General features: G+C 39.6%; 1 protein-coding gene across 2 annotated transcripts; it reads right to left on the bottom strand.

The window, feature by feature from the left end:
• On the bottom strand, nt 1-13,082 carry LOC102804468 (uncharacterized). 2 transcript variants are annotated; one of them, XM_085494717.1, is made up of 7 exons: nt 12,795-13,082; nt 6,635-6,684; nt 5,926-6,376; nt 5,211-5,356; nt 4,426-4,567; nt 3,817-3,866; nt 1-854 (listed from the first exon to the last, which is right to left on the bottom strand). In XM_085494717.1, the coding sequence occupies exons 1-7, from the start codon at nt 12,914-12,916 to the stop codon at nt 745-747; spliced, it is 1,071 nt and encodes a 356-aa protein (XP_085350843.1). In that variant the 5' UTR covers nt 12,917-13,082; the 3' UTR covers nt 1-744. The 2 variants fall into 2 exon arrangements, with proteins under 2 accessions (XP_085350843.1, XP_085350842.1); XM_085494716.1 differs by having other exon boundaries at nt 1-857.
• Nucleotides 13,083-16,750: the final 3,668 nt, after the last annotated feature.

Raw genomic sequence — 16,750 nt, forward strand, 5'->3', positions numbered from 1 at the left:
TTTCTTTCAATCCTGTTTATTCCAAACATGCATAGTTCATCTTATTAAGTTACACTTCTGATGTGTAGCGCCCTCTATGTCTACTATGTATACAATATTGCTACGATGTTTCACAAGTATATGTATTTGTTTTTCTATAGAAAAGAATAAGAAATCCCAAATTGTATTAAAAATGAACACAACTTTCGTATTCATGCTATACAAACCTTGTTGCGATACGTGACACAAACTTGTGTACTTTGCTTTACATGCATAGAAAAACTGTAGATGCTTATCGATATCCAAGGAAGTAAGAGATTGTGGAAATGAGCGCGGTTACTAGGCAACCTATTCTAAAGTCAAAAACAATGATACACAAGTACATGTACACCAAAGTGTATCGCATGTCACGTGACAATTGCATGATTGAAATACGAATCGTTCGGCCGTACCTCATGTGACTTAAGGGAAGTTCCCGGATGTTGAAATATAAATCATACGTCTCACAGCTGTAGCAAATTTTAATTGAATAGTGACTACGTAATGGTTAATTAAATCTTGCAAGTTGTGACGTCGTGTGTACAGAAGCCAAGATATTATATCATGTTTTTGGGTGACGTGATGCGCATTAATAATGCACAGTGTAATTGGCAGTCACGTGACCTATTAGCTGGTCTGTCGAAAAGCATACATCTCTACAATTCTTCTAAGCAAATTTTGCTGGCTACTTTTGGTGATGATGTTAAGATGAGTGGGGGCTGATGGTCAATCGTTTACTTTAAATTTAGTGAATTCGCCGGGTTCATCAAATTCGTCGTCTTCATCGTTAATGACATCATGGTATTCTTTTACATTATGTGATCTCATAGCAAGGCCTTCTGAAAAAAATCATTGTCACATTGTTAGATGTCAGGAACATATAGTTAGGCGTATATACTGTATATACATAGGCGTGTGTGTTCTTATGGTTACGCGTATATACCCACATAGTTAGACGTGTGTGGTCACAGTTAGGCGTGTGTGTTCTTATGGTTGCGCATATATACCCACATAGTTAGACGTGTGTGGTCACAGTTAGGCGTGTGTGTTCTTATGGTTATGCGTATATACCCACATAGTTAGACGTGTGTGGTCACAGTTAGGCGTGTGTGTTCTTATGGTTACGCATATATACCCACATAGTTAGACGTGTGTGGTCACAGTTAGGCGTGTGTGTTCTTATGGTTACGCATATCACAGGCGTGTGTGTTCTTATGGTTAGGCATGTGTGGTCACAGGCGTGTGTGTGCTTATGGTTAGGCATGTGTGGTCACAGGCGCGTGTGTTCTCATGGTTAGGCATGTGTGGTCACAGGCGTGTGTGTTCTTATGGTTAGGCGTGTGTGGTCACAGGCACGTGTGTTCTTATGGTTAGGCATGTGTGGTCACAGGCGTGTGTGTTCTTATGGTTACGCGTATATAGCCACAGAGTTAGGCGTGTTTGGTCACAGTTAGGCGTGTGTGTTCTTATGGTTACGCGTATATACCCACATGGTTAGGCATGTGTGTTCTTATGGTTACGCTTATATACCCACATAGTTAGGCATGTGTGGTCACAGTAAGGCATGTGTGTTCTTATGGTTACGCGTATATACCCACATAGTTGGGCATGTGTGGTCACAGTTAGGCGTGTGCGTTCTTATGGTTATGCGTATATACCCACATAGTTAGGCATGTGTGGTCACAGTTAGGCGTGTGCGTTCTTATGGTTACACGTATATACCCACATAGTTAGGCATGTGTGGTCACAGTTAGGCATGTGCGTTCTTATGGTTACACGTATATACCCACATAGTTAGGCATGTGTGGTCACAGTTAGGCATGTGCGTTCTTATGGTTACACGTATATACCCACATAATTAGGCATGTGTGGTCACAGTTAGGCGTGTGTGTTCTTATGGTTACGCGTATATACCCACATAGTTAGGCATGTGTGTTCTTATGGTTACGCGTATATACCCACATAGTTAGGCATGTGTGGTCACAGTTAGGCGTGTGTGTTCTTATGGTTATGCGTATATACCCACATAGTTAGACGTGTGTGGTCACAGTTAGGCGTGTGTGTTCTTATGGTTACGCATATATACCCACATAGTTAGACGTGTGTGGTCACAGTTAGGCGTGTGTGTTCTTATGGTTACGCATATCACAGGCGTGTGTGTTCTTATGGTTAGGCATGTGTGGTCACAGGCGTGTGTGTGCTTATGGTTAGGCATGTGTGGTCACAGGCGCGTGTGTTCTCATGGTTAGGCATGTGTGGTCACAGGCGTGTGTGTTCTTATGGTTAGGCGTGTGTGGTCACAGGCACGTGTGTTCTTATGGTTAGGCATGTGTGGTCACAGGCGTGTGTGTTCTTATGGTTACGCGTATATAGCCACAGAGTTAGGCGTGTTTGGTCACAGTTAGGCGTGTGTGTTCTTATGGTTACGCGTATATACCCACATGGTTAGGCATGTGTGTTCTTATGGTTACGCCACATAGTTAGGCATGTGTGGTCACAGTAAGGCATGTGTGTTCTTATGGTTACGCGTATATACCCACATAGTTGGGCATGTGTGGTCACAGTTAGGCGTGTGCGTTCTTATGGTTATGCGTATATACCCACATAGTTAGGCATGTGTGGTCACAGTTAGGCGTGTGCGTTCTTATGGTTACACGTATATACCCACATAGTTAGGCATGTGTGGTCACAGTTAGGCATGTGCGTTCTTATGGTTACACGTATATACCCACATAGTTAGGCATGTGTGGTCACAGTTAGGCATGTGCGTTCTTATGGTTACACGTATATACCCACATAATTAGGCATGTGTGGTCACAGTTAGGCGTGTGTGTTCTTATGGTTACGCGTATATACCCACATAGTTAGGCATGTGTGTTCTTATGGTTACGCGTATATACCCACATAGTTAGGCATGTGTGGTCACAGTTAGGCGTGTGTATTCTTATGGTTACGCGTATATACCCACATAGTTAGGCGTGTGTGGTCACAGTTAGGCGCGTGTGTTCTTATGGTTACACGTATATACCCACATAGTTAGGCGTGTTTGGTCACAGTTAGGCGTGTGTGTTCTTATGATTACACGTATATACCCACATAGTTAGGCATGTGTGTTCTTATGGTTACACGTATATACCCACATAGTTAGGCGTGTGTGGTCACAGTTAGGCGTGTGTGTTCTTATGGTTACACGTATATACCCACATAGTTAGGCATGTGTGGTCACAGTTAGGCATGTGTGTTCTTATGGTTACGCCTATATACCCACATAGTTGGGCATGTGTGGTCACAGTTAGGCGTGTGCGTTCTTATGGTTATGCGTATATACCCACATAGTTAGGCGTGTGTGGTCACAGTTAGGCGTGTGTGTTCTTATGGTTACACGTATATACCCACATAGTTAGGCATGTGTGGTCACAGTTAGGCGTGTGCGTTCTTATGGTTACACGTATATACCCACATAGTTAGGCGTGTTTGGTCACAGTTAGGCGTGTGTGTTCTTATGGTTACACGTATATACCCACATAGTTAGGCATGTGTGGTCACAGTTAGGCATGTGCGTTCTTATGGTTACACGTATATACCCACATAGTTAGGCATGTGTGGTCACAGTTAGGCATGTGCGTTCTTATGGTTACACGTATATACCCACATAATTAGGCATGTGTGGTCACAGTTAGGCGTGTGTGGTCTTATGGTTACGCGTATTTGACCATAAAATTATGAGGTGCTTTAAGAAATACAGCAAAATTATTGCAATGACAAATACTGTCTTTTGTTTTGATTTCAATTACTCACCATATTCCACTTTTTCCTCGTCTCTTACGGGAAACAAATGACTTAGAATCCTACAAAACAATAATAAATTGCAATACATAAATGGCAAACACATGTGTGTTGAATTTCTCAGCGTTCGGGTTGCGTGGCCAATCATAATTTTACTCTGTAACTTTTTCAATTGTAATTCATAGTATTATGCTGGCCGAATATCGATGATTATGTAGTAAACCACAAACTCTGATGTATTCAGTAAACATTGGGCAAACTCAGAATCCACATTAGTACTACATTTTTGTATTATATCGCATACATCACAGGCATTTTAAACACAATTTTGTAATAAAAACATTGCAATGTCTCGTGTGAGTTAATATTAATAAATACAATTTGAAGGCAATTTGTTTTCTAACTTTTGCTATACCACAACAATGACATCATTACATGCAGAGAATTATTCCATGATATATTTCACTCAACATTTATTGACTTCAGTAATGAGTATATAACACAAAGGTCAGAGTGCTTGTGAATAATATGACCCATAAATAGTTTCAGTGACCTATGACCTCATTATCATAAACCACTTAGCATATTGCACACGTGCTGGACGATGTATGACGTCATTACCTGAAAATACGATGTTTAATCTGTGTTCTATATAAAACCATTATGAATGCCAATGCTATACATACAGCGGATACTAAAACATAAACTGTGACCTTTAACCCTGATGATGATGCACTACGTACATTACTTGGTGGAGCATAGTCTGAAATTAAAATAAAACTGTTGTGAGTATTTGAACACATCCCACACCATGTCATGTCATGTATTTGAACACATCCAACCCCATGAAATGTATTTGAACACATCCCACCCCATGTCATGTATTTGAACACATCCCACACCATGTCATGTATTTGAACACATCCCACACCATGTCATGTATTTGAACACATCCCACACCATGTCATGTATTTGAACACATCCCACACCATGTCATGTCATGTATTTGAACACATCCAACCCCATGAAATGTATTTGAACACATCCCACCCCATGTCATGTATTTGAACACATCCCACACCATGTCATGTATTTGAACACATCCCACACCATGTCATGTATTTGAACACATCCCACACCATGTCATGTATTTGAACACATCCCACTCCATGTCATGTATTTGAACACATCCCACACCATGTCATGTATTTGAACACATCCCACCCCATGTCATGTATTTGCACTTAGGCACACACAAGTTACTTCACAATATTCATGTTGTGATTATACATTTTTAATTTGCCAGGCCATTGTGTCACGTAATGGACAAGATGGTGAATGTGAGGATGTACTCGAACATTCAACTCTAAAACCTAAATATGCATACAAACTGAAGTGTTGCTTACATCCTTCATGTTCGCAGTTGTCTCCACTGTAATGAGACACGCATGTACAGTTACCAGAGAGTGGGTCACATATGCCACCATTCTTACATGCACATCTGTACATACAGTTTGACCCATAGTACCCTACTGGACACAGCAAAGAACACCTGAAACGGACAAAAAGAAAATTATAATAGAAACAAGAAAGTCTACTTAATAAATCGTTATTGTCAAATGTTATAGTAAGACAAAGTCTTCACACTGTGTCGTTTTCACTATGGGTCCCATGCAACGTATGGATTACGTGTAAACTACATTGTTTGTTGACTTGACATTCGAACACACTTTGTAGTAGAAGGCTAAACAAAAGCTAAGACGACTTAACATACATCTGGACTTGTGACAAATTTGACTCAAGGGAATATCTATAATTAGAACTCGTTCTGTATTTTTTTGGAAAAACACACAAAAAAATTGTAATGCGCATGTAATGATTATTCGTATTTGATAGTATGTTTTGTAAAAAAGAATAATGTGATGAACTATATCAATCTATACACATTGTATTAAAGCGACGATAACAACACATGCTAAAAACGCAAAGGCTCATGGGTAGACGCTTGTTTGTAAACAATGACACGCCATGGCCATCTGACGCATGCGCAGGTGACGATACCCCCCCCTCCCCGCTTCAATAGTACGTACTAATAATTGTACCAGCGTGTAGTACACTTACCTATCCCCAGAGTATCCAGGCTGACATACGCATCCTCTAATATGATCACATTGTCCGTATTGACACTCTGGACATTTATCCTGGCATTGTTCTCCGTAATATCCATCATTGCAAGGTTCATTACAATCACGTCCCTGCCAACCAGGGTTACAAACATTCCGACAGTCATTTCCAAATGTGTCATCAAGACAGGGTTCGTCGCAAAATTCACCGGTGAAACCCGGAGCACATTGACAGTCTTTATTTACAGGGTTACATTCCAGTGCGTTGAAACAGTGCATGCACCGTGGGTGGCAGTAGCTAGAGTACAGCTGTCTTTTACACTCCGTGCAGTGTGGGCCACCCCAAAAACCAGAGCAAGAACATCTTCCTGTCACGTGGTGGCAAGCGGCACCATTGTAACATTGACAAGTTAGAGCACACTCAGGGCCGTACCAGTTATCGTCACACTCTGAAAATGAGCGTAAATATGACCATGGTGCATTTCGACAGTAGTATCACTTTGTTGCTAAACATATGACGTAATCCATGACGTCTTAGCCTCGTACAAAAGCGAGTTCTGATACGCTTCATGATGACGCCAAAATAATAATACCATGATTAAATTTGATAACATGTAGAATAGAATAGAATAGAATAGAATAGAATAGAATAGAACATAGAATTGTGAAAAAATATTGATAATGTTGAAATATTGATGTAAACTTACCTACACACAGAGATCCCTGTGGATAGAACCCATCACAACAACGGTAACCCCTGGAATTGAGAATTGTATACTTGTCAGAAAACAAAAGACTTACTATTTTGATCAAAAAGACGTCATTTTCAATGTTCCGCTTTGGAGACTGAACATACGAGAGTTTCTGTATCACGTGATATTTGTGTCCGATTACGTCACAATTATCTTTGTTTTTTTTAGACAACTAAAACTCTTCCGACTATCTATTTGAGAAACAGCAAGTGTTTGAAGGTAAACGCTCGACTCGACACCGTAGTTTGCAGGTGAACGCTCGACTCGACACTGTAAACTCTTTGAAATGTGAGTAGCTTTGGATTGAAACATGAGCCGTCTTGTGCGTCAAGATTGGACTTCGAACGAGTCTGTAGCGTTATACTGACGTTATCGAACAGAATATCAAGCGTTGAAAGCCGCAAATCGTCTATTGCGATGTTCTTGGTAAGCAACATTTTCAGCAGGATTTTGAAAAATAAATATTCAATAGAACTTTTGTGAGAACATAGAGAAATCGCAAATCAAGACATTGTGTCTGCGGTAATTTTTTACATAAACTGCTACAGTCAAACCGACAAAATAATTAGCATTATATTTATTAAATAATTAATTCCTCATTAAGTCATACTTGTTTTGAATTTTATCAACTCAAAAAAATATGTTTTTGTTTCAACAATGCCATCTAATCATTTTTGACAAATAATAGTAATGTCAAATGTACAAGTTGGTGATCTGTCATGAATTTGTTTTTGCGTATCTGTTAACCGACTTAATTAACTGATTATTAGCGAATTGCTGTGTTATGTCTGTCATCGTGTAGGCCTATTTGAAGTTTTGGACGGAACTTGGCTCAGTGATTTGGAACTAATTACCAGATAACCGCCGCTTTTTAGACTACTCATTCTGACAGTTTACATCCATAGTTATTAATGTAGTGAACGATTAATGAAAAGATATGACGTATTCAGTACTTAGTGTGATTGGCTTTATGATTGAAGGTTACGCCCTAGAGTCTTTTACTGTTTTGTAATTGGTTAGAGTTTTGAAAATGAATAAAGAGAGTTTGAGTTGGTCTTGGCGAATACTCCACGACAGACGCAGTCGAGAGTCCAGTCCAGGGGCGAGCCTTGAGGCAGTCCAGTCTTGGGCGAGTCTTGGTTCAGCCTTGTGAGAGTCTTGGGGACTTTTCCCCAGGGCGCTGTGTCTTATAGAGTGCTCCAAAAGATCGACTAAGACGAGAGCTGAAACGTATTTCGTTGTGTGTGCCTTATTTGACTGTAAAGTTAAAGTGACTTTCCCGATCCCGTACCTCAAGGGGACGAGATAGAGAGACGAGACGAGTTTCCCCCCTGGCAAGTGTGGAGAACCCGAGAGAAGAGATTTCCCCCTGATAGATCCATAAAAAATATTTTAACCTCTATATAGTATAAAGAACACCTGTCTATAAAGAAAATTTTAATGACGTCTCACTATACACAGGTTTGGCGGTGTCTGTAAAATCTTAATGCATTGGATTATAATTAGTCTCGCTTTTTCAATCTGTGTTTCTGTCTGCATGTCTTTTTGTTTACAATAACGCAACAGCGAAGTACTAGAACTGATTCTGTGTGTTTTCAGTTAGTTGATATATTTTAGCACGTGTATGTGACATCACATTCCTTTGGAAATAAAATGTACTGAATTATTCTGATAAAATATAGCGCAATAAATAATTGCAGTAATTTGAGCGTTTCAGTATGTTCCAGATTTGCCGACAGTGTAAAACAAAAACTGCCTACGTATAAATAAAGCAAGCATATTTTAAAGGCTATGGATGCCTAGAAACCCGAATCGAGAATTAGAATATTTGGCTTTTATAAACAATGTAACACGAGCATGCCTTAGGGACAACATCTATAAAAAAAACTTAAAGCGCGGCAGTCGTCGCGCTGCGCATGTGCGACATTTGTATTGATAAACATTGATTTTCCCACAATCCAATGCGCTCCTCAAATGGAAATCACAAGTATGAGGTTTGACCTGAGTGCGATTTGCAATGATTACCGCCGGTGACTCTTTGGATACTTTCCAATCACATGAAAATTACCTACTAGTAATTAGAGCTTGAAAACGTCTCAGTTCATACTCGTTGTTCTGCGCAACAGTCAAAGTCGCCATCTTTGTTTATATGAGACCCATATATCTCGCACGTGCGCAGCGCGACGACTACCGCGCTGTAATTCCTTTAGCCCCCCCCCCCCCGCCACCCAACACTGAAACTTAATTGATAAATATTGATCAGACTACATTCATCATTAAATATAAATTGATAATCGGACAGTAGTATGGCATAGCAGTTGGTTGTCGGCCAAAAAAAACAGCCACCAAACCTTCAGCCGTTCAAGAGGAAATAATGAGGGGAATATACGCATGCACAAACTACTTTTCTGGGTTCTGCGCATGCTCTAGGTCCATGCTCTGAAATTGACCTCATTTGATGCACATATTTACACTCGGATCAAACCATTTTCTCGTCTTTGATGATTTTTTTCATTTTCTGTTATTTTTGTATTTTGCTATTTTGGATAGAAAAAAAAAGAACTATAAATACTCCAAGATTGTTTTGACTTCATTACAAAATAAAATTGTTTTTGTCGGATGGAAACTTTTTGAGGTCAAAACCCCCCGCCCCCAAACTAAAGCAAATAAGTTTTTTATCCGACATCGATCTTTTGACGTCGTCCCTTATATGACTTCATATAAACCTATTTTTTTTCATAAACAATTATAATAGTCAATCACGGTTGAATCTAACCAGCCAATCTCGTTGTCACTCACATACTAAAAGCTATATAGATATGTGCCGCCAGAAGGGGTCTCCTTTTTTTTAGCCAAAGTGTCTGTAATGGGGTCTACAATTTGATCAACCATTAATGAAATGATAAAGCTAAAAATTCGCTTGAAGCTTCGTTCAAGACTTGAAAATCGTCAATTCTTACAGGAAATGACTCGTGTAGTTCATCACTGGTGTCAGAAAATAGCCTTAGTCTGAGAAGGGGTGACATTTTTAGCAAATTGTCCGAAAATGGGTAACCCTTTTCACATTTTTGGAGGTGCTAGCGGCACGTCTCTGCCAATTTTCACGTAAGTACTCTCTCACCTGGCAGCCAATCAGCAAACGCGTTACGCAATGACGCCATTTGTAATAGTTTCAATGTTACTATATACATTCACTTTTATCACGCGGCGGCTAAATTATAGTGCATTGTGGGATAGTTAGTTCACAGAATGCTGAATTAAAAAAAAAATGAAAAATAATAATCCTGTCAGCAACTGGGTGGTCGCGGTTGCCATGTCACGTGAAGGCATGTGCGCGGTAATGTTGAGTTCTTGAGCAAACTACTATATTTAAATTTGACCGAAAGCTAAATATTTGTATTCACAGATCGTAAATGTAACGTTGGTAATACACACTTTATTATTATTATTGAGACTTTTCAAAACAAAACAATGCTACTATATTATACACTGATGACTTAAATCGGAAACCCCTTATCTGCGCATGCGGCAAACGGCTATAGCGTGTCGTTGTTTATCGTCTACCCAGAAGCCTTTGCGTTTTTAGCGTACGCTGTCATCGTTGCTTGGAACTCAATTCTCGCACATGCGCAGATAACGACCCTTCCGCTTTAATCTCAGACAACTAATTTCACAACTCGAATTAATAATATGTAAAAAAAAACTTAAGTTTGGCAACCATATTGTACAAAGCTGTGCGTGATTTGTAGATTATCGTTATAGATTTACAACTCTCGACTGTTTGCAAATTTTAATTCTCGATTAAAAATCGTGAATGACCTCTAGTACTTCTTTCATGTTATTCCATGACCTCTAGTACTTCTTTCATGTTATTCCATGACCTCTAGTACTTCTTTCATGTTATTCCATGACCTCTAGTACTTCTTTCATGTTATTCCATGACCTCTAGTACTTCTTTCATGTTATTCCAGCTTTCGGTGTACAAACCCTCGCCACATGTGGATAGAGAATATGTTAGTAAATCACATCCCACGTGCACGTGACGAAATCGTGATTATTACGTGATACTAGTATTGTGTATACTATGTGACGGTGGTAACTTGGTTGCCTTTCACGTCTCGTATGTCTGATCTGAATAACGGTGTTTAAACAGTCAAAGTCGCCATCTTTGTTTCTGTGAGTCCCATATCTCGCGCATGCGTGGCGCGGCGACCACCGCCCTTTAAACGGCGGTACCAGCACCAGCGTAACTATTTATGAAACTCTTACGCCGGTGTCAAACACAGAATAATGCTTAAACGCCATCACTCGGTGATCATTCTCAACTGGATTGAAAGTAAATTGAACCTTGGACTGCGTTTGAATACCATGTTCAACTTTCGTTACGTTTAACTTATTTCAGAGTAGCAGATATGTGTCAAACAGTTCAGTTTATATACATGCACATGTTGTTAGATTCGAAGTCTGTTTGGTTTCAACTCATGTAAATATGTATGATACTGTAAAAATACTTTATTTTAGCTGGAATTAATTTTCGCTGAAATAACTTTTTGAGTGTTTTGTATGAAATTTATTATTATACAGCTGTCACCGTAACGCCATAAGTTACAGCATGGCGTAATTTTAAGGAATTGCACTGGGTATCTTCACCCTACCATATTAGGAAATGCGAATTCCAACTATGGAACGATTACACGCGTAAGCGTCCTCAAATAATAAAAACAAATATGGCTGCCCCCAGTCTTTTACCGGACCCTGCACAAAGAAGTTTGTTAATCTGTTCTAAACCACAGTTCCTCTATAGATGGACTATGTCTAAACGTTTATGATTTCGGCATTCCCATGATTGTATTCCTAGGAGAAAAAGATGTATATTTACTCAGGCAGTACGCGGTCGCAACGACCTCCGGTGCGGGTCGGTCGATACTCCCGCTGTAATGTCTTCGTACATACTTTGCAGTATCCTCGTGATAACCTCATATTATCATATGATTTTTGAAGAGCTGAATGTAAAATATAGGAAAAAGGTATATTTTCTGGATTTTATTTTCACTGAATCTTTCCTTCGGCGAACATAGAGATAATTAATTTTAAGCGAAAATAGAGTATTTAATCAAAAAATCATCGACTATTGATACCCGGTTGCGACGAAAACATATACATGTATACACAAAAGCAATATCTGACTACTAACCTATGAGATGGTCGACGCTATATTCACATCGTTAGTGCGAAACGTTGGTGTGAGCTCACGATTAGATTAGGGGATTCTTATCTTTTGAATTACCAAGCGCAACTCACGCCGGCGTGATGTTTTTAGTGTGAACACGGTAATTGTATTTTATTTTTTGTCCATCACGGTGCCAACTAACTGGTGTGCGCTCGTTTCGATTGGTTTGTCGGAGTTCTGTGCACCGTAATTTATGTCATAATCATTCACAAATATCAACTATTGTAGTGGTTTCAAAATGCCCGTTCATTCAAGTACATCACATTTGCCAACCATGCGTCATTTTTAATTTCACACTAGCAACATACAGTCTAAGCGACTGAGCGACAAGTAAATAGTTTTGAAAACGATGAAGGAATACATCGCCATGTTTTAATTGAAATGTAAAGAGCGAAACTGATGCCACAGATGTCGCATCGCTTTGCAATCTGTTTCATTGATCTGCGATTCCACGTTTTGCACAGATTATGAACACAGCGACCAACAATGGAACATTTATTCTATTACACACGAGTTTACGCCCTAAATACCGTTACTGCTATTATTAATAATAACAGTGTGTAATACTACTGTAACTTTACAATCATAATATTGATAATAATAATAATAATAAAGTCATGTGAATATAGATGTATTGATGTAAGTATGATCACGTGACGTGGTCGGAATGTTAACAAATTAGTTGAAATAATTTTATAATATTTTTTCAATAACAAATCAAGAATTTGTATTTTTTCCAAGCGCGATGAATTTCGAGTAAAATCGTGTGTAATATGCGCGTCGCGGTTTACAGAGCGCGCACTATAAATCAACATCAGTGCGGATTTAATGTCGTACCCACTATGAGTGGTACGTTAACTAGAAGGTCATTATTTGGATACAAACCTTGTTATAGGATCACGGCATATATTATCACCAGTGGGATCTATCTGTGCAGCTGATACCGGGAGAAACAGGATTAACATCGTACACAATGCCACCACTCTACACACCACGTAGGAATCCATCTATCAGAATTTGAATAATATCCCGAGTTGTTTTTTCTTGTTGTCTTCTGTTTTGTTAATCCTCGTACAAGTCGAACTTTTTTACATTATCTGATTTAATAGCAGCGAGATGTGGACAGACGTCGTAGCCAGTGATGTGTGCACGCGGTGTCTATATGATGGGTCGTGCTCGGCCTCGCTTTCGTTTCTTTCATTAGTGAAGCGATAATTTGCATATTTGTAAACGATTCTCATTTTTGACCGTTATCTATTCTCAGAGTAGTAGCTAGCTGTGGCGTCACAGTCAACGACAGAGTAGAAACTTCTCAGTGTCGGTGGTACTCTATTTTAAAAAATGTTTTTGTGCCAGGCGACAGTTTCGGACATTGAATGTCAATGTTGTCTCTCTTGACTTTTATATGTGCAAATTGCAAGTTCTAGTGCTGACACATAGTGCATGCTACAGAAACCATACTCATGTTTGGGACTACATGACACGGCTGTGCGGCCATCTCTCCGTTTTTTTACTCCATTACTACTACGCTGTTAGCAATGCACATTGATATATTATTAGAAAATTAACAAGCCTGAGAGGTCTACACGAGGTACTTATATGTATATAATATCAAAGAAATCGGACTTGCTGTTTTCAGCAAGAAGTCCAAAAAATATCACTTTTTACCAAACATGACAAAAATATTCTTCAAAATTAGAGAATTGAAGATATCATCTCAAAAAGAACAAATCTGAGAGCGACAGTGGTGCTAAAAAAGTACATTTTTTAAAAAGTTGAGGAAGAAGTTGCACTCTCATTTTCAAATCAAAGCCCCATGTCGTTAAGATAGATCAATATTTGTCTGAAAGTTCATTAGACAATTACCAGAAGTACTGAAGGGAAATCTCTGCGGCTGGTTCATGAACCCCGTTCGATTGTCCTGGCATGGGTCGGTGGTGATTCAACCAAGATAATTACCGTACTCTGATTTTCCTGGTGTAAAATTGCCAAATTTCCATGACTTCTAATAAAATTAAATCAGGGTGAGGTGAGCATGTTACCATTGTTTCTCTGAAACGGTAAATATCTTAGAAAATCATTCAAATCATGCTATCGTATAATTAAGTTGCGATGTATTCATGGTGATAACAGCAAAACAAATACATGGAATAACATATGAATTTTTAAACTCGTTTACTAATATGAAAATTATATTTGTCGTTCAATAAACCCGATATCACACAGTAATTAATTAGCGATGTATTATGTCTCTTTATTTGTTAAAAGTGTATTTGAAATAGTGGAATTATTGGCCTTTCAGTTGTCGTTATTATGTCATGGTATCGATGGTATTCAGTGTGATAAAAAACGTGCCGTGGCATAATTTGTTGTTCTCCGCTGTCGAACCGTGACCCGCATAAAATGAATAAATTTATCGTGAATATCAAGACGTGTACTGTTCGAACACCGTGACGTACCCACTTTTTACAGTCTGTATATCTTCACTGACACGTCTACCCTATTGTATTAATGTGTCTTTTTATGACGAAATGAAAGAATCGTTCCAAAAATATGCTTTCATAGCACCTAGATCCACTTCTCTGAAAATGTCTACACGATCTGCACGCAATTATGTCTAAACTAAATTTTCCTTCGGATCTCCGGCATTGTGGGAAAATATTGTCTTCAGCCAATCGTTGGCTTTGTATTAATCACGTGACTGGTACACGTAAATACTTAGTAGTCTGCTTTGAGAAATCACTCTACACTGAATATATTTAGTTACCATGGAAGAGTTCATCTATACGGAATTTTTCAGTCGCGCTACATGTTATTAGTGGAGGGGTCGTCACCTGCGCACACGCGGGAATTGAGTCCCATGCGATGATCACAACGCATGTTAAAATGCAAAGACTCATGGGTAGACGTTTGTTTGTAAATAACGACACACTATGGCAGTCTGCCGCATGCGCAGATGACGACACCCCGCTTAAACAGTGACATGTCATCGAGACGGTACGCGCCGACTCGCATTTATTCAAGTATGAATTCTGTTTCGTGGAGGGAGATTGCCAGTAAGGATTATTCATTTACGTTCTTACCTTTGAAATTTTGATGAGGAAAACAAATATTTGTATCTTCTTTGCGCGGGTCTTTAGTATTTCAAAGGATCTGAATCTTTGCGCACGCTAAAACGCAAAGGCTCGTGGCTAGACGCTTGTTTGTAACCATTGACACGCTATGGCCATTTGATACATGCGCAGATGACGACCCCCCCCCTCTTTAACAGTAGCTTTGTTGGGTTATCAATTGGATATACAGAAAGATAAGATTTATGTATTCGCTGACAACATTTTCATTGTGTGAGTATATTGATGCATGTTTCATATACGAATGTCCGTACAATTTGAGGGCGCTGGCAACAGTTATTGGTCAGAGTGTCGCTATGCATGCTGGTATAGGCTTGGCATTGCGATTCAGCAATGTTTGGAAAAACGTGCTAGCTGGAATTCTGTGGACGAAATTGAAAATTTAGTATATTGAGTTCCGGTTAAACATTACAGAACTGTTAATGACACGTTGCTAAGTGATTTTAGACAATGTTCTAGTAATGCGTTCGTCAGAGTGGTGGGTATATTGTTGGCTTGCATTGGAATGACACTGTGTGGAATTGGTTGGATCCTCTATTTGGAGATCGTTTTATATTATTTAAGAACAGCGCAGGTCTTGTCTGGCTTTTGGCTGTGCTTACTAATAACCAATATCTGGATTGAGTACTACGGGCACGCGCGGATTTAGGGGGAGCCACTTCAGCCCGCAGAAATATTGACAAATCAATTGACAAACCCAGCCCACGTCAATAGGAGCGCCCCTTACCGAATTTCTGGATCTGCCAATGTGCAGAGATGAAATATTGTACTCGAGATGGGAAGGACGCATTGAGAATTGTGAATGCTAGTGATGTCTGGGGTCGGAAGTAGTCCAGGCAAGAATTGGTGCAAAGATTGCTGAGTGAAAAGCAGATAGCAGCCCCTCTGGGAACTGTGGCTCATGTTTGGATGCATCCTGGTCCAACGCTTCATTCACTTGTACTCAGCTATATTGAGGCATCTAAGTGTAGACGGTTTCTAGTCAGGTGGAACCGTTGTCAACTGGACCTATGTCATTTGGACCCGTCCGTGCCTACTGGGCATCATGATGTGAGCAAGTATCACAAACACTGTTAGCGTTTGTGAATCCGCCTTTGCAGCTCTTGTAGATTAAAATGTTAAAATGATTGAAGTGTTTCCTTCAACAAGTATACCGCCCGTCATTAACAACCATTGCTCTTATTCTCGTCGCCTGCAGTCACATTAATTTCTTTAAACAAACACATTGTGGCGCTCACTTTTTACGTTAAGACTTACAGGTTACACTTTAACTCGCTAAACAGGAACTCGTCATGTGCGACCCAACGTTCAACACGCGGAAACAATAGCTGGCTTCGACGTAATCTCGCGTGGATTCACGCTCCTCTATTGATACTCTGTACTAAATCTTTCATCCCGCAAAATGTGGAACTCTAAACTATGACATATTCCCATTCACCCCAACCTAACAGACAATTAAAAAAAAAAAACACTTGCAACTCGAAAACAGTCGTCATGAGAGTATAACAAACATGCTCCGCTAAAAAGTCCTAGCATGAAATTTAGCGTTGTGAAACGTACAACACCGTTAAAGAGCAGTGGTCGTCGAGCAGGGCGTGTTCGAATTTCACGTAGACAATGTATTGTACACGGGGGACGGTCGATTTGTTCCAAGTCGATTCGTCCCACAATGCGATTCGTCCCAAATCACATTCGTCCCAAGTCGATACG

The sequence above is a fragment of the Saccoglossus kowalevskii genome, chromosome 20, assembly GCF_978046115.1.
Source record: "Saccoglossus kowalevskii chromosome 20, keSacKowa6.1, whole genome shotgun sequence".
Classification (NCBI taxonomy): Eukaryota; Metazoa; Hemichordata; class Enteropneusta; family Harrimaniidae; genus Saccoglossus; species Saccoglossus kowalevskii.